Source organism: Carassius gibelio, chromosome B16 (genome assembly GCF_023724105.1).
Source record: "Carassius gibelio isolate Cgi1373 ecotype wild population from Czech Republic chromosome B16, carGib1.2-hapl.c, whole genome shotgun sequence".
Taxonomy (NCBI): domain Eukaryota; kingdom Metazoa; phylum Chordata; class Actinopteri; order Cypriniformes; family Cyprinidae; genus Carassius; species Carassius gibelio.
Genome location: NC_068411.1, coordinates 15,636,204 through 15,657,884, shown reverse-complemented (window position 1 = coordinate 15,657,884; position 21,681 = coordinate 15,636,204). Strand labels below are relative to the sequence as shown.

Below are 21,681 nucleotides of genomic sequence, written 5' to 3'. Positions count from 1 at the left end.
AATATTCCTAGTAACACAAACGTTACTTCTAACTAAATGAGGAGATATCATATTATCTTTTTTATATAAACTAATTACAACAAGCTAATACAAACCTTAAAAAAAACCTGTTCACACCAAAAACGTCTTGTTTGTTTATTAAAAGCCTGCCACTTTAAATGCTCGAGCTCTTTAAAGTCTGGTGGATTCTGATTGGCTGCAAGTGATTTTGTTGTTTATCAGCTGGAAGCGAATCGTTCTAAAAGTAATTCCAATAATATCGTCGTGTATTCTCATAGAATTAGAAGAACGATAATTAAAACTGTTATAGTTATATCTTGGTGTGAAATTTACATGAAAATTTTGATTTAAAATAATTTAAAATTAGTTAAACATAAAAGCATTAGTTATAAAAAAAAACTTTTTAAAATCTAGTTATTAAAATTAATACTTCAAATTATATTTTAATTTATTTATGTAGGAGAATTACTATAGATTAAGCTAAAGTCTCTAACCATATGACTTAAATCTTGTTTTAGTTACTAATTAATTATATAGTAAGTAAGAAAATACTACAAAATAATGCATTCACTTGATGTACGAGCAAATTTGTGCTCGAACAGACACATTAGTTTTCCTCTGTCGTGCTGTATGTGTTTCGCTGCCAGGCACGTATTCCCCTCATTCCTGTGTGTGTGTGTGTGGGACCTCCTCCCTCTTCTCTTCTCTACTCCTCACATCCCAGCTACAGTCCCTGCGGTCCTGCGTTATGGCGCTACACTCAAACACAAGCTCTGTATACGTGGCGCTCCTCTTCGTGCTCAACTATGTCTTTATGACTGCAGGCAGCGGAGTATCTGTAGAGAGCTCCTCTGGACTCTCAGCTCCGTACGATGAGCTCTATTACCGCGGGGTTCGGGCGTATTTTAGGGAGGATTGGGAGCGCGCAGCGGAGTTCCTGGAGAAATCCATTTCCACGCGAGACAAGCTCCTTCAAACCAGACGAAAATGTCACCACGACTGTTTAACAGCAGGAGATGACAAAATCTCCAAACTAGGTAACTGCCAACTTCTTGTGCAGCTGCAAAAAGTGCGTTTGTTTCAGTGACCTGGAGTAACTCATTCATTTACAGCAATAGTACATTACTTTGTCCAACTAATGCAACAATGCAAAAAATTCCAGCTTCTAGTTTACAAAGCATGTTTTGTATAAATACAAAACATGCTTTGTAAACTAGAAGCTGGAATTTTCCATTACTTATCAAGTTTAGTGCATGTTAATACATTTTAATTAATGTGTGTGTGTGTGTGTGTGTGTGTAGACAAAGAGGATTTGACTCTCTGGGACCTGGGGATACTAGACTGGATCCAGGTGCGAGCTGAGTGTGTAAGGTTCTGTATGGGTCAAAGCATCTCTCCTGCTGTTCTGCTCCCAGTATCTTCAGACATTGAGTATGAATTTGGAACACGCAACCCTTATAACTACCTGCAAGTCACCTACTACAAGGTAAAATGACCAATCACTGTGTTTAAACATGAAATCAGGCAACACACCTGGAAGATGTCTGAGTAAACATACCCTGTTAAAGCTCCCTCTTCCTCTGTTATACAGTTGGATAAAATGGCCAAAGCAGCTTCAGCTGCTCACACATTCTTTGTTGCCAATCCGAGTCACCTGGAGATGAGGAACAACATTGAGAAGTACAGGAGACTGTTAGGAGTGAAAGAAGAATCCTTCCTGGACAGAGAGAGAGAGCAGGAGCTACACTGGGTGAGTTCGACAGATGGCAATCTGCAGTCTGCAAAACAGCATTTTTATTGTTAGCTAAAACAACTAACTGAAATAAATAAGTTAAAGTACTGTAATTAACAAAACTAAAAGAAATATACATTTAAAAGAAATATAAAAAAGTAATACAGAAATTACATTAATTAAAATTGAAACAAAAATTTAAATGAGAATTAAACATTTTGAAATTGAAAGCTAGTTTAAAATAGTATAATAATGAATATGAGGTACACAATAAATGTCAAGAATTAATGAAAAATTGAACTTTCAGTTATTTATGACAGGCTTAATTAAAGGGTTAGTTCACCCAGATAGCAAAATGATGTAATTAATAACTTACCCTCATGTTGTTTCAAACCAGTAAAACCTCAGTTTATGCTTGGAACACAGTTTAAGATATTTTAGATTTAGTCCGAGAGCTCTCAGTCCCTCCATTGAAGCTGTGTGTACGGTATACTGTCCATGTGAACGAGTCAGTCTATTGTTCGTTATCTGGCTCGGCTCGGTGTTCATCTTCATCTCTCTCTTCACAGCAGTTCAGTCAGTGTACTGTTTGAGTAAATGAATTACTCCGGGATATTGGTTTGTTTGAACTCAGAGGGAGTGTCAGCGATATTAAAAAAGTTAACCGCTTAAGTCATTTGTGGATTAATGCGTATTAGAGGTGCAAACCGTTTAAAACGATTCAGTTCGATTTGGTGAACTGAATGATTTGTTCGCGAACCGGATATCCAGACTGCTTTGTTTTGAACTCTCTCTCACAACAGACACGGAAGAGAAGATAATGGTGAATAAAGTCGTCGTTTTTGCTATTTTTGGACCAAAATGTATATTCGATGCTTCAACAAATTCTAACTGAACCTCTGATGTCACATGGACTACTTTGATGATGTTTTTCTTACCTTTCTGGACATGGACAGTATACCGTACACACAGCTTCAATGGAGGGACTGAGAGCTCTCGGACTAAATCTAAAATATCTTAAACTGTGTTCCAAGGATAAACGGAGGTCTTACAGGTTTGAAACGACATGAGGGTAAGTTATTAATTACATAATTTTGCTATCTGGGTGAACTAACCCTTTAACTGTGTTTGCGTCTGGTATATATTAAAATTAGCCGAAGTGATGCTTAATAGAATTACTATGAAACAAGTAGGAAAAATAAGATAAAGCTTCAGCCTACACATTTTCAGTTGATATGTAACATTGCCTATTTGAATGTAATTTGTACGTAAGAAAAATAGTGTATGAGGATAAAAATAAATCTTGATACAGATGATGATACATGATAAAATAACACTGTTGCAAATGTCACTACAAGATATAATGAGTTAACTGAATCCATGTGCTGAGTGTGCAAACTCATGTCTGCTGGCAGTGTAATTCCATTGTTGTGAATCATAATCGTTATCTAGATTTTGTTGTTTAGAGTATTATTTCGGTGATTCTTCCCACACTGACCGAGCTGTCTTATGTCTTTAAGATAGATGTCTGGATAATGTCAACTTTTGTGAATTACATACCTGCTCGAGACCTCATCGTCCTCACTCGTCTCTTTTTCTCACTCCTTCTGAAATGAACTGCATTAGTTGTCCTGTTTACCGCTGTTCTTAGTTACTCTGCCATCTTCACATAATTTTGTATCATTGTTTCTCATTTTATAGGAGAAGTACGATGCAGCTGTTCTGGCAGAGAGCTCATCTGATTGGGTGAAGGCAGTGAAGAGGTGGAAGGAGTGTGTGAATGAGACACTCAAGCAGACAGAAGAGTGCAGAGCTCAATGTGTGATGGCGTCCCGGGTCATTCCGGAGGAGCCAGACACCGTTCAGGGCGTTTATGAGAGAGCTGCAGGTGAAAAAGAATGTTTATTTACCAAGTCTATCAAGTTATTTCAGCTTCTATTAGTAGTACAACCGTTTAAATAGCTTGTTGCACCTTTAATGGTATATTTTGGCAATTATATAACAGTTCAGTGAATTGAGTCTTTTTCTGTTTCTGTTTCAGACCTCTCTCTCTCATTGCTGTCATGTAAACAGATGTGTGTGACCTTAGTGTCAACGCGACCTGGAAGAGTCTCTGCTCTGGAGGACTTCCTGCCCTTACAACTCGAGCACCTACATATTGCACAGTTCAAAGGTCAGATGTCATTGAGACATTGATGTTTCCTACCAGTGTTAAGTCACAAATTATTTGGAATATTTATAAATGATATCAGGGGTTAAAGCAAAAAAATAAAATTTTGACTGAAAACTTTTCCTCAGCCTAACCCCATTTCACAGCCATACCTGTGTAAGGTCCACTCACTTGGCCCATGATGGCTGAAGGTTTCGTGCGTGTTCAGTCTTTTCTGCTCACAAAGTTATTCAATTTAAGTTTAATTCTAATCTGACTCTATTTTAATATGACTTCAAATTTAGGTTGTCATATCTATTGGTTGCTTGAACATTTCTTCTTATTATTCTGACATTTGATTATTCTATTTATTCTTTAATATTATTGTACTCATTCGTTCGGGTGCTCATGCCACTCAAAAATATCGCTTTGGCCTTAGCGTATCTTACGGTCACATTCTCGTCAGTTTTTGTTATAGACAGAGGTAATTGGCTAATACTTTAGACAGCCACTCCTATGTGTGCTCATTCAAAAATTACTTTTGATTAGCCCCCATAGATTTGTGCACACTTGAATAAAGCAATGTTATTTCTAGTCAGAGGTCAGGACCATAACTATAGATATAAGCTGACCAGCATTACTTTCCCTGATAGAAGCTTTGGTATGGTCATGCCTCCATTACTAACTTGATACAGGAAATGTGGTAACAATGATACAATAAAATAAAAACAGAATTAAATCAAATGTAGCAATTTATCATCAGTCCGGTAAATATGTATTATGCCAGTTACATAGCTAATTCAAAGATATCAGATCAATACAAGACAATTAAAATTCTCAAAGATTAATCTAAGAGTAAGATGCATACTTGACTTTTAGAAAAATACATAGTATAGAGAGTGTGGACACACTTCATTCTCATCTAGGCTCATCAGGCTACAGAAGCGACCTGACCCTTTTGCTGCAAACTTTAAATACAACACCAAGATAAAAACCAAATCCCCCAAATGGAGGCATGTACAAACAATTAGAATTTGCATGAACTCAGGTCCCAGACCGGGGTAGTTTACACCTCAATATGAACAGAAGGTAAGTTACATGGAAGACCCTGGGAAAAGGCACTCTCATTACAGTAAGCAAAATATCTCTTAACTCTTTGGATCTGTATTATCTTTTAGTGTACTTTTGTAAGACTGAGACCATTGTACCAGTCGGCCTGAGACAATTCAAATCATAACAAACATGACTGTAAATATCACTTGCATTAATGTAGAACATTATACTATTGACCAGTGAACTGAGTGGAGGGAGGATGGGTACGGAAGGGGATGAGGAGGAACTGATACATATGTGAGAGGGGTGTTTCCTGCACCTCCACTCTGTGGGGTGTCTCGAAGATGCCGGTGTATGTTTGTATTGTCTGTTTCTCAGGAGATCAAAGTATCTGAGGTTCTTTCATCCTCAGTTTTTCTTCTTCTAATTTGTGTTTTCATAGCTCTGTGTATAGTAAATGAAGCAAGGGTGTATAGTTGCATTAAAGCTACTTTCATTTATATTATTTTCACAAGCAGAATTTTATATATATATATATATATATATATATATATATATATATATATATATATATATATATATATATATATATATATATATATATATGTAATTTTGATGATCAAAGACAAGTTTTAGGGGCTACAATTTTGACTTGGGGGGGGGGGGGGCTTTAATAATATTTTACATTTTAGTTTTTATGTGTGTTTGTTATTTTTATAAATGTTTATAAATTCTGTTTAGCTTTGAATTAATTTTATTTCTGTGTTGCTTTTAGTAATTTTAATACTTCAAACTTTGTATTTTTTCAGTTAGTTCAGTTAGGTAACATTTGTGGTTTTCATTATTATTATTTTTTAAGTTTAAGTTTTTCATCTAAAATATATAATGTTTTGCTTTTTTAATGATTATTATTATTTCTCTATTTATTAATTGTTACTCGTCTTTGGTGTCCCGCAGCTGGTGACCTGAAGGGGGCGGTGGAGACCCTGCGGTCCTTGCTGCTCTTCTACCCCACAGATTCAGACTTCCTCAGTAATCTGGAGCTCTACACTCAGACTCTAGAGGGCGACACAGAGGCTCAGGAAACAGGCCCCATGCAGGTACAGTATATGATGCACTGACTTGCAGAGTAACTATATATGACACATTGGAGATGGGTAGAAAGAATAATATTTGCATTAATAGATGGGTCCGTCTGTTAGATGGACGGATGAATAGATGAGTCAATGATCCAGATCAATACAGACTATAAATTACCAGTTTATCTTTTTTTCTCAAAGGAAATTGCCAAGTATATCAGCAGAGCTTTGCAAGAGAAGAGACTACTGTACTTTGGGATGGCAAACTTGGACTATAAATTCAGTGACCCGGTATATACCTCTATGTTGTTTTTTTTTAATGTTTTTTTGTCTTTCAACTCTCACCCTTTGTTCCCCTTTCTGAAACTTGCCAAAAAAGGCCTCAGTCTCACTGTCTGTCCCCTTCAGGATCTGTGGACTCCTGAGGACGTTGTGCCCGAATCTCTGCGAGAAACCTGGAGGTGAGACAGGAAAATAGATAATAACAATATAGAAAAGGATTGGTGAAATACTTTCCCTGGCAGATTCAAACTTTTCTTCTTCTCAGAGTAGAGAAAGAAAAACTTCTTGAGAAACTGAAGCAGGGTGAGAAAGTGGAAGAAGTGGATGAGAGTGGATTTTATGCAGGTACGAGCACTGTTTCTGTCCATCCAGTCCTCTAATGTGTGTGTTAATATACCAGTACAGTTTATAAATACACTACTAGTCAAAAGTTTTTGAACAGTATGAATGTTTATGTTTTTTAAAGAAGTCTCTTCTGCTCAACATGCCTGCATTTATTTAATTTATTTTTAGCATCATTACTCCAGTCACACGATCCCTCAGAAATAATTCTAATATTCTGATTTGCTATTTATCTTTAATATTAATCTTTTGTAACATTTTAAATGTCTTTAAATCAATTATACTGACTCTAAGCTTTAGATGGTAAAGTGTATAATGTTACAAAAGCTTTTTATTGCAGATAAATGCTGATTTTGGATCTTTCTATTCAACAAAGAAACCAAAAAAATGTGTAGTGTTTAACAGTTTTAAATACTGATAATAGTAATTATAAAAATGTTTCTTGAACAGCAAACCAGAATATTAGAATGATTTCAGAAGGATATTGTCGCACTAAACACTGGCGTAATGATGTTGAAAATTTAGCTTCGACCACAGGAATAAATTACATTTTAAAATATGTGCAAAAAAAAAAATGCAGCTATCTTATATAGTAAAAATATTTCACAATATTACTGCTATTGCTTGGAAAGAATAAATGCAAGCTTGGCGAGCAGAAGAGAATTCTTAAAAAACAAAAACATTACAAATCTTGCTGCATATATATCTTATCTTACTATATATTTATACAATATTTTCCGAACTATAAGTCGCACTTTTTTTCATAGTTTGGCTGGTCCTGCGACTTATAGTCAGGTGCGACTTGTTTAACCAAATTAACTTGACGAACCAAGAGTAATTAACCAATAGAAATGCTCTATGCTGTTTAGTGCTCCTGTAGTCTACACTGAAGACATAGAGCGCCCTCTCGCGGCTGGAGACGGTAATGTTTTCTCTTGGTTCTTGGTTCTAAATAAGTGCGATTTATAGTCCAGTGCGACTTATATACCAGTATGTTTTTTTTTTCCTCATCATGACGTATTTTTGGACTGATGCGACTTATACTTAGGTGTGACTTATAGTCCGAAAATACCGGTATACAGACTTACAAAAAGCATTTATATGTACAATCTTCTTCTCTTCTTCATCATGCATTTATGTCTTTTCCACTCCCTGTCTCTTTGACTCAGGTGGTCCTGTTCCTGTGGTTGGTGTAACAATCACTATGGATGATCAGGGGCTGAATGGCACCAACCGTGTGGTTCTGGATGGAGTTTTATCGCAGTCCGAATGTGATCGCGTGATGCAGCTTGCTAGCGTGAGCTTTTCAATAATCATCCAAATATCTGCCGTTTGAATTCCTGTTGCAATAAATGTGATGCCACCAGCCCACAAACAGAGCAGCTGCAGGAATCTCAAATCACATCCTGCATGTGTTGATGATAGGTTGCAGCATCAGTGGGCGATGGTTACCGGGGGCGACGCTCTCCTCACACGCCGCATGAGAAGTTTGAGGGTTTGACTGTTCTCAGAGCACTTAAGGTAAAGTATTACTCATTCTAGAATGATTTATAAAATTAAAGACATTTTCACCACATATACGCTAGATAATACACTAGAAAATATCTGTTTTCCAGTTGGCTCAAGATGGGCTGGTTAACCAATCAGATGCCAGGCTGTTGCATAAGATCGGGGAGACTGTTAAAGTTCTGATGGACTCGTACTTCAGAAGTCACTCGGTTCTCTACTTTGCTTACACACACTTAGTGTGCCGCTCCGCCATCCCAGGTACACATTACTGCTCTAACAGGAACAGTCATTCACACATAAACACACATTATTAAGAGGGTTAACGGTTTACTTGGTGAATATATGACTCTGTGTATGAAGGACATCAGGAGGGGCGTTCAGACCTTTCTCACCCAGTTCATGTGGATAACTGCATCCTGGAGCCAGAAACCAGACAGTGCTGGAGAGAAGCTCCTGCTTTCACTCACCGAGATCTCAGGTGCACATGATAGCTGTAAACACAAAGAATATTCACTAGGAAGAAATAGGAAATTTTTTTTTTTTCTCGTTTGATTCATAAGATTCAAGATTCAGGTTATGTGTGGCAAAATTCAGAATAGGACTTCTTACAAAATTAGTAAACATCACACAGGTTAATAATTGGCGTCAATCTCTGCTGGAAATATTTTTAAATATATATATAACGCTACTTTTAAAAATGAATTCTGTTGGGAATAATTATGCAACATTGGTAATATGAGGTGCTGATTTTTGTGAATCCAGCATATTCTACAGTGAGCCTCATCTGAATAGAAAGGACACACGTTTATCTGTAAAATCCTACAAATGACTGACATAAATGATGTGTTTTTTGTGTTGTGCACACACTGTGATGATCTGTATCCTGTTGCCCTTGCAGTGCAGTTCTTTACCTGAATGATGATTTTGAAGGAGGTGAATTCTTTTTCACTGATCGAGATGCCAAAACAATCACTGTAAGATTCATGTCCCACTATTCTCTAATGTTTTTCATTCATTTAGATCCATGTTTATAGGTTTCTCTGTCAAAGCTACTTCTAATAGAATACAAAAGGATGTAATAAAATCTCCTGAATAACAATACTCTCGCTAGTAACCGAATGGATTTTTTTCTTATTTGAAAGAGATTTTCTTTTAGCCTAAGTCACAGCATTCTAATATTTATGAATTTAGACTTATATATAATATATTATATGAATCAATCTGGAGTAATATTAATAAATATCCTAAACTATGGCTGAGGTTAGCCATTTCTGCACAGCTTCTATCCTTTTATTGCCTTTGAAATATTAAATATCTACTGTATGTATAAAATTAAATTTTAACACCCAGGCCACCCAGAGTATAGTTTTTGCATGTTTTTGTTTTGTTTTTGCATTTAGAATGAATTTTAATACAAATGTTATTGTTGAACCATGATTTGCTATACTCCATGCAAATGCATGATTCGTAATAGAGAACCAATATCTCAGTATCTCTCTTTTTTTTCTCTTCCAGGCAAGTGTTAAGCCAAAATGCGGGCGACTGGTTGGATTTACATCAGGACCTGTCAATCCCCACGGTGTTACTGCAGTCACAGCGGGTCGACGATGTGCACTGGCTCTCTGGCTCACCACTGAAAAGCACCACAGAGATATGGTGAGAAACTGTTATGGAAACTTTAAAGGTGGTGTATGTATGTGCTCTAACGTGCTCTAATGTGCTTAGGAACGTGAGGAAGCTGAAGAATTATGGGCCGCCAATGGAAAGAGTGTAGTAAAAGAGGAGAAGGGTGATGGCGAGAGCGCTGTAAAAACTGCCCGCAGTGGACGAAGCCAAGGCAAAGAAAGAAGCAAAGAGAGAGAAAGAGTGACAGGCAGGCGGGATGAACTGTAAGAAAGACAGATGAATGAGCCAATCAGCAAAGAGACATCCATGGACATCAAATGCCTGATTATTCACTGACTCTTCATGGACACTAGTTTATATTTATCCAAGAATGTTTCACATGGTCATGTCTCTATAAGTATGAGAGTGTGTGCATGTATTTGTGCATTTGTTTCAGTATGTCTGTTTTTGTTTTGGTTAAATATAATTCAAAAATAAATAAAGAAGCAGTGAATGGGCAAATTTTGTAGTTCAAAGAATTATTTATTCTTTTTATTTTTTAATTAGTATTTATTATCGAAAAATTTCCCTCATTAAATTTTTTTTTTTTTTTTGTATATTGAAAATAAATGTTTTTTAAATACATTTTTTACATTAAATAAAATGTTGTCCCATAAAGGCAGAGTTCACCCCACAAAAAAAAAAAAAAAAAATTGCTGACAATTTACTAAGGCCATAGGGGATTAAGAGGAGTTTCTTCATTGGAATAGATTTGGAAATTTTAGCATAAATGGGTGCTGTCAGAATGAGAGTTTAAAAAGCTGATAAAACATCACAAAACGTGTTGGTAATAAATGAATCATTAAGATGTTTCGTTGCTTCTGCTGTGATGTTTTTATCAGCTGTGTGGACTCACCCATTCACTGCAGGGGACCATTGATGAGTAAATCATATCATACCAAAAAAAAAATTCAAATCTGATCCAATGAAGAAATAACAAACTCAAGTGTGGCGACTTTTCACATTCACATAAGATCAGTAAATTTTAAATCAGTGTCATTTGAATTAATGCATGCCTCTCTTTTTTCATACTGCATCCTCACCACTAGGTGTCAATATAGATCCAAGACCACTGTCAAAACGATCAGCAAGGTACTGCGCACCTTTAATTTATCATTCATTAATTACTGTTTCTCAGAATCAAAACTGCAACAAAAAAAGACAGAAGGTGCAAGTGTTTAATACATCTAGACAACAAGTGAGAGGACAGAGGGAGGAGGGGAGGTGTTGACGTCCTGCGGTACATTAGCACTGATGGAAAAGAGAGAAAAAGAGGGCGGGAGGGAGGGAAAGAGATGGAGAGCGAGATTACAGATAATCCCTCATAAATGAGTGCATTTGTTTATGAAGCTTACAAATCTCCCATTTAGAGTATGGAATAATAATCCAAGCAAGAAATCGTGTAATCATTCATACCTCGACTGCCCATCTCAACACAACACCCCTTCCATTAAACCCAAACCCTAACACCACTCACCCTCCTCTAATGCACCAAAAATCGGACTCCTGTCTGTCTTACACTGGCCATTGATCCTCTGTACTTGAATTAATCTACACTGCGCTGTAAAATAGAGGATAGAATGGCTAATGGTTCATAAGGTGTTAATACCATCCTATGCATTTGATACTCAGCAGGCCTGGAAAACAGTTTAAGAGCCGAGCAGATGTATGGATGTACTGTACCTCTTAGGTAAATGACTAAGACCCTTCTGACCTGTTTCCATCAATGTTTGACTATCACCGAATAATCTCTTTCTCCCTCATGGTAACATAACATTACACGACACATGTTGTGCGCAGGATTTTGTCCAGTGCTGAAGAGTGTGGATATTAATAGCGATAATGTAGCAGTCGATGGGCCGCTCTCATACATGTTTGCATGGCTTCTTTAGAGTGAGGCGTTTGCTTAACCTGGATTTCTCAATGTGATCACACTGCAGCAGGTTTTTCACAGTGTGTCCATTTTTAGCCAGTGCTGCTCTAGGATGCTTTCATGCTCTGATTGTTTTTAAACCACTGAACAATGGCATTTTATTTAGATGTACATGAATAAATGAATACTCATGTAGATTAATAATAAATGTGCATGATTTGCCATTGCAATGTGATAATGTTTTCATAACAGATCAAGTCAACGTCAATCACAGTGTGACGGACTGAAACATACAGTCATAGAGAGGGGAAAAGAAAAGTGATATTGGATCTGTGTACTAAACATTTCCATACTAAATGAAACCTGAAAAACACTTGGCGTGAAGAGTATGTCTGAATTCTTATAGTATTCACATCAGAAATACATGGATGGTTTAATACTTTTTTTTTAAGATTGGCATGCCTCTGGACCAATTAAATTTACAGGACAGTAACTAAATGTTGTATAAAATTAAAAATAAATATTGAAATATACATAAAATCAAACTAATATGTAAGAACGTATAATTTAACACACAAACAGTACAGTCAGTACTTTCCTTTAACTTCTATATGGCATTAATGATATTTTCTTTCTCCTACCTAAGAAACTTTTTTCATTTTCACTAAGGCAATACATAGCATGTTTATTAAGCCATTTTCTCTTTAGATAGTGTTGATTGATCATTTGCGTCCCATAACACAGGCAAAACCATATCCCCCCTCATACACATAGACAATCCTATATAAATGAACACATCTTGACTATACATTACAATAAAGGGCTTTTTACATGACACTGAACCTTTCCTCGGTGTTCATCCATGCAAAAGTAAACCACTCCCTTTTGTTCTAATAGAATATAATCCTTTTCACCCATGGGTCGCGTTGTTCCCCCTCCTTGCTAAATCGGGTGCTGATTTTATCCACCATGCTGTGATGTTTTGTCTGGTTCGGCGAGGTGGGGGAGGACGAGTTATATTTATGATAATGATAGTTTGTCAGTTCTAAATCAGGACACTAAAAATGATTTAAGCAAAGCCTTAAACGTTCACAGGCTCTTTTGTTGCACAAAATTCCCTCCTGGTCCTCACACATTTCTGTTCCTGAATGATGTGTTATGTTTTGTTACAACAGTGTTCACACTCTTTTAGAATGAAACTTAGCGGTCCTTGTGTGTATCACACTGTAGCTGAATCACAAAGCCTTCCACTCATCTCAAAGTATAAATATTGCTCATTTTGAAAGTTTCCGAGGTACGCAACACCAGCTCCCAGTGATCTGAAACCGCTCATCATTCCTTACATAGAAATGTCTCTCCAGTCCATTATTTACTGTCCTCAGCTTTGCTCCAGAATCTTGTGGATGTTCTGCCTGCTCATTCATGACTAATATGACCCTCATTTTAAAAAGTTTTGGTTTTCAAGGACATCTACGTTTAAAGTTTATGGATGTATCATCAGTGCAGATCTTTAGGATCAGGCTTCGGAAATTTAGATCAATAACTTTATCTTTATATGTTTTGCAGTCCGTAAAAGAGCCTTAAACCATTCAACTGAGCACTATTCATAGAAAACTTCAACTTTTAGCCAACATTTTCAATTTGTTATTTATTTCAAGAGAAAATGGATGGATAAGCATCATCTTGGAATCTTTTCTTTTTTTATATAAAATGAAATGTGTCCCGTCTTCTCCCTCACCTGGCCCTTCACACCTGTCTTTCTGTCACGTGACCCCATGACCTGATTCTCTCCACTATTTAGTTCTCTTGTCGTTTACTCTCTGTTCTCTCCTCTCCTAACAGATTTCCCTCCCTCTCGCTCTCTCCATCCCAGGCTTGATCCTTTCAGCCCTGATCTCACTTCATCCCCTCCAATCCTCATCTGCCCATCACAAAAGCATCACAGAGTTTACAGAGAGAGAGAGAGAGAGAGAGGGATCAGAAGGTGCGTAAAGCAGAAAACCTGAATGAACATTGTCCCGAGAAAAAGGCAAGTGGACAGAGAGTTGAAAAGGAATAAGAAATACAAATAGAGTGGAGAAACGTCCCGGAGGAACAGGTAAGTGAAGAAGGTTTTGTGGTTGTTATTTTTTTTATTGCAGAATAGAACATGGTCAACAAGTGATGACGTTTATAAGCCTTGTAGTTTTGGTCTTTTATACATTGCTATCGATTTAGTTCTTACTTACAAACATGGCAAAGGAAAGATTATGATAATAAACCACTTCACTTTAGATCAGAACCGAACCATAAAATATATGTCAGTCAGTTTTATGACTTAAATCTGTAAAAAAAAAAAAAAAAAAAAAAAAAAAAAAAAAAAAAAAAAATGGTTCGTTTTGGAGCTGTGGCAACACTTGACTTTTTATTTTAGGTAGAATAAAGGCTTTCAATATATCAGAAGATACAAGATATTGGATAAAAAATGCATTGTGTAGTGTTTCTCTACATTTGGATTCATGTTTAAAGAGGTGCACATATATATTTGTATAATTATAAATGTCCTAATTATTAATCCGATTATAATGAATTATTTTTTGGTTCTAAATTAATAGTTATAGGACTTTTTAACCATAAAAGGTTTGGAAATGACTTGATGATACAAGGGCAGACTGTTCTTTAAACAAAGTCATTTGCCGAAAACTCCGATTCAGACGATGGCTACAGGCCACACTTTCACACCCATTCCCATCTCTCTCTTTCTCTCTCTCTTCGTTTCTATCCCTCTATCCCCCTCCCCATCTCTACTCTAGCTCTTATCCAGATGCAAAGAGCAGTCAATAATCGGATGAGAGCAGATTTGATTCAAAAGGCCTCCCTTAAAATCTCAGCAGTGTTGAGGATTTAAACTCACTCTCTCTTGCATCCCTGTTTCTCTCTCTCTCTCTCTCTCTCTTTCTCTCTCTCATTAGTCTCGTTCTGGTTATGGCATTGAGTGCTCATGGTCTTGTTGACAATAACATTATCTTGCCCTTTAACTCAACACTGATGACAAATACCAAAATTCCAGGTATATGAGGGTCACCTTGAGTTCCAGAACAGGGCTATTTTTCGATGCCCATTACAGGACCTCCCACTGGTCCACCTCTCTCCCATCCACACCCTTTGCTCTCTCGCTCTCTCCTCTCAAACAAATTTTAGGCAAAAGTCATTTGGTCATGAGAGCTCTGGAGAGACACAAAGATTCAGTAAACAATTCAACAAAAGGAAATAGCCTACATTAATCTTCCGTCGTAAGGTAAGACATGATTTTCAGACTTAAGAATAACTCAATATTTACTTTAAAAAAGCTTTTCGTTACGGCAAACGACAGCACTGTAATTATTCAAGCAAACTGGGGTGAACCATCCATAACGAAGGGCAAAAATCACTATAGATGACTGTATTGAGAAAGTCAAGCATCGTCAATAATATCAGGAATGTTTTTAACAGAAAATCGAATGACTTTAGTTTTGCTCATTGTTTTTTTATGAAAGCCGCTGTAAATAGTCACAATAATCATTCTTATTGGAGCAGTACCCAAAACCTAAAGTGCTGTAGATGTATCTAAAGTATTTATGAACTAAACCATCTATGTATGTAATATCTGATTACATGGCATTTGATGAAGTAGTTTCTAGTGCGACTCTGACTCATTATGCACTTGTATGTTTGTGGTGGTGGTATGAGTGAAATTTTGCATGCATCCTAATTTGTAAGGATTTGCAAACCAGGTTGAAGGGAGTTTGAATTGCAAATAGATGTTGAGCGACGGAGCTGAATATACATTACAGTGAAAGCAACAACAATGAGCTCATGCCACAAGCAGTAAAGGAAATTGCATCGTCATGATTGATGTAACAATGCAATGTATATTCATTTTCAGGAGAGTTTCCCCCCCCCAGCATTCTCTTGGCTCTACTGACCTCACTTCCTGTCTGTATCTGTGGGTGACCGTGCCTGACTACCGTTGCCATGGGTGAAATGGAACAACTGCGAAAGGAGGCGGAGAGCCTGAAGGATGAGATTACTGTTAGTGTCAAGAACATGTCTGATACACCTGCACAAACATCTGTGAAGATGCTACAGAATATCACCGACTGATTCTCAGTCCTAGATCCGCTGATATTTCAGTTGTGTGTATGTTCTGTGCTCTACAGGCGGCTCGTAAAGCAGTGCAGGACCTCACGCTGCAGGATCATGTGGCCGGGACAGCTGTTGTGGGACGTGTCCAGCTAAAGACCAGGAAGACATTGAGAGGACATCTGTCCAAAATCTATGCCGTGCACTGGGGAGACTCAAAGTAAACTATATCTATATGCAAATAAAAGCAATACATTCTGTTCTGCAAGTATATACAAATACACACAATGCACTGTATTTGGGCAAAGAGAAGTGAAATGAATGATTATGTAAACAGATATTTGTACATGGATACAATAGTAAGCTGTATTAATGATGCAAGTCTGAATCTGATTAAGAAATTTGATTTCTGCACCAAAAAAACTTTCAGTTTAATGAAAGGAGGTTGGAAAGGGATTAGATGTTTTGCATATGTGTTTAGAGAGAGAGTGTGTGTGTGTTGAAGTAAATTCACTTGAGATGAACACTGGATTAACCACTTAAAAAAGTATTTTCATAGCTTTATTTTTACATTTGGTCCAGGTCATAAGTATTAATAAGTATAATAATTAAGTGATTTATATTTAATATATAGCTTGTAAAATCCTACGATTTTAGTATTCATACGTCCTTTTAAAATGCAAACCTGTAACCTTGGTGATGTCAGAAACCTTCTTCACTAGTTTTAGGCATTCAAATAAAATGTAAATATTCGATTTTTAGTTACAGTTCAACTTTGAAAACTTGTAATACAATTTTAGTACTAAGTAAAATTACTAAACTGAACTAAAAATATAAACATTGAAAAAACTGATAAAAATGATAAAAGCGCATAAAAATACTAAAATTAAAATAAAATATAAAATGGAAATATAAAATTAATTCTAATTCAACATGTTAAGAAATAGTATTACAGTATATAAAGAATACTGAAATAATCCAACACATTTATTTTCTAACCTGATGTTTCTTTTCTGATATTTCTCTCAGACTGTGTGTCAGTGCATCTCAGGACGGTAAACTGATTGTATGGGACAGCTACACCACCAACAAGGTACAGAAGAGTCTGGTCTTAAAAAAAGGCCAAAAATCATTGATTGAGCCTATCGTTATCTGTTGTTACAAATGACAAATGACAGAATCTGATGCTGTAACTTGGAGCTGCTGTCACGCACATTTAAATGCAAATCGTTTCTGGTGAATGCTATTAAGAAAATCAGTACCTGCCAGTGGTCACATTGTGTGCAGGAGAGAGGAGATGTATTTAAATGACATGAAGCACAAAAGCAGGACTGAGACAGTTTCAGCTCTCATAGGTTATAGAAGCTGCTTAAGCCACATATTTAATCATAAACCAAGGTCAATTTGATTTTATTTAGTGCTATTGCGATCTAGTTAGCGATCTATCTAGCTAACTTTATAATCTTTCATTTGTGATTTCATATCTCACAGTATAAGGCACATAATCATACAATAAGACAATTCCTGCAAGTATCAGAAGTAAATCAAATAAATACATTTTATTTAATTATTTTACTGTTCATGAAAGTGTTCATATTTTCCAAATGTTATTTGAAATGAAAAAACGTGTACACCTGCTCCAAAAAACATGTAAACGGTGTGTTAAACATCCAAAACGTTTTGTGTTCTGTAAGGCAAACAGATGATACTGCATTCTGATAGCACTATTTAGCATAATAACAGAATTAATGAGTTAACAAGTTAATTAACAATGAGAAAATGTATTTAATTCATGAACAAACGTGATTCAAAACAGCCACACTTTCCTTTTCACTGCAGACAATTTTACACACCAATTATTCATATTTACTAAAGCTTATTCACGAATAAGGCTCAATGGATATATTAGCATTCACCAATAAACCTCGATCTGTAGAATATTAATTACTCATCCTCTCTGATCGTTGTCTAGGTGCATGCGATCCCACTGAAGTCCTCGTGGGTGATGACATGTGCGTACGCACCTTCAGGAAACATGGTGGCGTGTGGAGGACTTGACAACATGTGCTCCATCTATAACCTGAAGGGCAAAGACGGCAACGTGAAGGTCATGCGTGAGCTCGCAGCACACACAGGTGAGCGTATGGGAACCCATGAAAGACTTCACATCAGCTAGCTGCAGCTCTGTTTTGACTGTGCATGGGTCTTGTGTTGATCAGGTTACCTGTCCTGCTGCCGCTTCCTGAATGACAATGAGATCATCACCAGCTCTGGAGACTGCACCTGGTACATTTGCTTTAGACTTCTGATAGCTATAGACTAAAATAGCAAAGAAAATGTAACAGTTATAACAACGTAACCCCTGACCTGTTTCCAGTGTTCTGTGGGACATTGAGACAGGATCGCAGAAGACCGTGTTTGCGGGACATCTGGGTGACTGTATGTCTCTGGGTGTGGCCCCTGACTTCAACACCTTCATCTCAGGGGCATGTGACTTCACGGCTAAACTGTGGGACATCCGTGATGGCCAGTGCAGACAGACCTTTGGAGGCCATGAGAGTGACATTAATGCCATAGGGGTAAGAATGATCAGTTTTTAAATCCATAACCACAGCAATATTGATTACTTACTTTTTTTTAATGAAATGGGCTTGCTAAGACTTTAATATACTATTATTTACTCATCAGGATTTGAAATCCTAAGCCAATGGTTCTTACCTTTTTCTAAACATTTTCTAAAAATTCTAAACATTTCTTACTACTAAAAACATTTGGCAAAACAAAACCAAGGATGTACATAGATTATAAAAATGCCCATAGAGCACTGTTGTTGAGGATTATTAATACAACTTTTATAATATTTATTTTTTTTCAATTAGTTTTTTTAATTTGACAGTTTTTAATATATATATTTGTTTTACTAATATTGTCATGTGCTTTTGTCATTTTTACTAGATATGAAATATGTCTATTTAGCTTTTTCTTTTAGTTTGTCATTTGAATGTATTAAAATAAAGCATTTTTATTTCAGTTATTAGTAAATTTGTCATCTATTATTCATTTTGTATATTATTTCTGAATTATTTTTTATTATTTAACATTTTTCATTTTTATTAGTTTTAATAATTACATACTTTTAATAGTTTTAGTTATACATTTGTATTAGTTTATTATAAAATTAATGTAATTTTATTACTTAACATAACTGGTTCTATAAAGAAAAAAAAAACTTGTCGAAGTGGTGATTTTTAGTTGTTTTAGTCTTTTTTTTCTTTAAGCTATTTTGAAGCCCCCTTGAAAGTTTTACGAGGTCCCCTAGTGAGCCCCGGCCCCGGATGAAAACCACTGCCTTAATGTAATTAACTTGTACATTATGTAATTATACTGCACTGTTTTACAGCAAGAGAATTAGCAAAAAGTCCTAAGGACTGAGAAAGGAACCCCAGCAATCTTTAGGGACCAGAAATATTCTAAAGTCTCTGAACATGGATCAGAAAGCAGCCACTAAGAATAACCTAGAAACCACACAGCGATACACTAACAACCACTGAGAACAGCTTGAAGCATCCACACAGCACACACTTACAGTGGCAGCAGGTTTTGCTATAATGTTCATTATTTTAGCAAAAGGACAAGGAAAGGAAGCAGAAGCTATTTATTAAGAGCCGGGGGTTAAGACCTTTTGAATTTGATGATCAGAGATGTTAGTATCTTCTTTAGCTTGTGAAGGGCAGTGCAAAAAAAAAAGATATTCAGGCAAATAAGAATAATGTACACATCTTCATTCTGTTCAGAAGTTTTTACCCCTGGCTCTTAATGCATGGTTTTTCCTTCTGAAGCATCGGTGAGTGTTTGAACCTTCAGTAATGGTTGCCTACGAGTCACTCAGTTGTACTCAGTGTGAAAAGATGGATTTCGAAACCATACAGTCATTGTTAGAAAGGGTTAAAATACACAAAAATACTGGAAAACCAAAGAATTTGTGGAACCTGTTGTGCGAACTGTTCAGGACAAACAAGGACTCATGAACAACTACCACAAAAAATAAAAATCTAAACTATGTCAACTTTTAAACGTTTCATTTTTATAAATTCAACTATTATTTTGTCTTGTGGACTATATGTAAACATCTTTTAAGTGAATAATTGACATTTTGCAGATTCTGCAAGGTACATGTGAACTTTTGACTTCAACTGCATTATAATAAATGCATGCATTTTTCTCTCTGTGTCACCTTTCAGTTTTTCCCCAATGGCAATGCAGTGATCACCGGTTCAGACGATGCTTCCTGCAAGCTGTACGACCTGCGTTCAGACCAGGAGCTCATCACGTACCAGGACTCCGGCATCATGTGTGGCGTGACCTCCCTCGCTCCCTCCCTCTCTGGAAGACTCATCCTCGCTGGGTACGACGACTTCAACTGCAACATCTGGGACTCGCTGAAGGCGGAGAGAGTCGGTACGTCACATCACCGGAAAGAGATCCAAGGATGGATGTCAACCTCAGGAGAACCATAAAGCATATTAGTAGCAAAAATATCTGTATATTTACTATAATAAAATAGTGTTTGTCTTTTACAGGAGTGTTGTCCGGTCATGACAACAGAGTGAGCTGTATTGGCGTGACACCTGATGGGATGGCCTGCTGCACAGGATCATGGGATAGCTTTCTGAAGATCTGGAACTAAGGCTCTTTCTCAAACAGAGGCAAACATAGAATATGTCAAAGACAGGGTAAAATATAAAGGGGACAATTGAAACCGTGGGATATAGTTGTATAAGTAGGGAGGGAAAGCGATATGTTTGTTGTGCCGCCACAACCAGAAAGATTGTGAATAAGAAAACCTCATTTAGAGATGGGCTGACCTGTAGAATAATCTTGTCAAAGAAATCATGCAATAGCAGAAAACCTGTTTTTCAGGGACTGCTAACTGCAAACGTGGGCATTTACAAAGCCATTTCCTATTTGGTGATTCGTGAGGTAATTTTTGGATAGGGTCTTTAACACATGGGTGTCACAGCATATCATTAATAATAGCATATGAAATAAGACTTTCAACACTAGTTGGATTAAGCTTACTGAAATCTAAAGGCATCCTGTGCTATCATGCTACCTACATGACAGAGGTTGCCAAAATAGTTGTGCAAGATCAAATATAATGACTTAACGGAATATTTTCACTTTTATAAAATGTGGTTTACAAATTATAGATTAAACAAGTTTTAGTGAGACTGTCTGATTGAAGCTTCTTTTTAAGTTTAGTGTTAAGATACTTTTTTTTTTTTTTTGATAGAGCATTGATAGTGTCTTGATAGTGTCATGTTTTTTCTGCTTATACAGGCCAATAAAAAAAAAACAAAAAAAACAAAGCTGCCTGATTTCTTTTTTATCTCTCATCTCTTATGAAATTGAAAACAAATGTGAATGTGCCACAATGTACATACACACCACCATTCTAAAGCTTGGGGTCAGTTTTCCTCCAGAAGGTAATAATTAGTTTTATTTAGCAAGAAAGCATCATTTAAAATTGCGACAGTAAATGTTATAAAATAATTTTATTTTTAAATAAATGCCATTATATTTAACTTTCAATTCATAAAACAATTCTGGAAGAAAAAAAAAAAAAGTTAACAAAAATATGAAGCAGTTTTCCACATACATTAGACTATTGAGTGGGACTAAATGCTGGTGTAATGATGCTGAAAATTCAGCTTTACTCGCAATTAAATTTTAGGATCTCTTCAATTGGAAAACAGTCATTTTAAAATTGTAATAATATTTCACTGCTTTTACTGTATTTTTCGATCAAATAAATGCAGCCTCGGCAAGCACAAGAGACTTCTTTCAAATACAAACAAACCAACCCCAGACTTCTGAACAGTAGCAAATCGATATC

General features: G+C 36.3%; 2 protein-coding genes across 4 annotated transcripts; both read left to right on the top strand.

Annotated features, from left to right (window-relative positions):
- The first annotated feature begins 689 nt into the window (after positions 1-689).
- p3h3 (prolyl 3-hydroxylase 3) lies at positions 690-10,273 on the top strand. The gene is made up of 16 exons (XM_052577540.1): positions 690-1,037; positions 1,302-1,486; positions 1,592-1,750; positions 3,434-3,620; positions 3,774-3,905; positions 5,892-6,034; positions 6,215-6,304; positions 6,422-6,474; positions 6,561-6,640; positions 7,807-7,934; positions 8,063-8,158; positions 8,254-8,404; positions 8,507-8,624; positions 9,045-9,120; positions 9,662-9,802; positions 9,872-10,273. Exons 1-16 carry the CDS (start codon positions 749-751, stop codon positions 10,037-10,039), a joined length of 2,196 nt encoding a protein of 731 aa, XP_052433500.1. The 5' UTR covers positions 690-748; the 3' UTR covers positions 10,040-10,273.
- A 3,348-nt stretch (positions 10,274-13,621) lies between these two features.
- gnb3a (guanine nucleotide binding protein (G protein), beta polypeptide 3a) lies at positions 13,622-21,049 on the top strand. 3 transcript variants are annotated; one of them, XM_052577674.1, is made up of 9 exons: positions 13,622-13,782; positions 15,589-15,734; positions 15,863-16,005; positions 16,815-16,878; positions 17,758-17,920; positions 18,005-18,071; positions 18,163-18,364; positions 20,027-20,243; positions 20,366-21,044. In XM_052577674.1, exons 2-9 carry the CDS (start codon positions 15,678-15,680, stop codon positions 20,470-20,472), a joined length of 1,020 nt encoding a protein of 339 aa, XP_052433634.1. In that variant the 5' UTR covers positions 13,622-13,782; positions 15,589-15,677; the 3' UTR covers positions 20,473-21,044. The 3 variants fall into 3 exon arrangements, with proteins under 3 accessions (XP_052433634.1, XP_052433633.1, XP_052433636.1); XM_052577673.1 differs by lacking the exon at positions 13,622-13,782 and adding an exon at positions 14,865-14,961 and having other exon boundaries at positions 20,366-21,043; XM_052577676.1 differs by lacking the exon at positions 13,622-13,782 and having other exon boundaries at positions 15,663-15,734; positions 20,366-21,049.
- Positions 21,050-21,681: the final 632 nt, after the last annotated feature.

Coding starts and splice junctions, on each gene's coding strand:
- p3h3 (XM_052577540.1), top strand. CDS start 749: ATGGCGCTACACTCAAACACAAGCTCTGTATACGTGGCGCTCCTCTTC. Junction 6,035..6,214: donor AGGAAACAGGCCCCATGCAG/GTACAGTATATG, acceptor TTTTTCTCAAAG/GAAATTGCCAAGTATATCAG. Junction 9,121..9,661: donor GAGATGCCAAAACAATCACT/GTAAGATTCATG, acceptor TTTCTCTTCCAG/GCAAGTGTTAAGCCAAAATG.
- gnb3a (XM_052577676.1), top strand. CDS start 15,678: ATGGGTGAAATGGAACAACTGCGAAAGGAGGCGGAGAGCCTGAAGGAT. Junction 15,735..15,862: donor GCCTGAAGGATGAGATTACT/GTTAGTGTCAAG, acceptor TGTGCTCTACAG/GCGGCTCGTAAAGCAGTGCA. Junction 20,244..20,365: donor GCTGAAGGCGGAGAGAGTCG/GTACGTCACATC, acceptor TGTCTTTTACAG/GAGTGTTGTCCGGTCATGAC.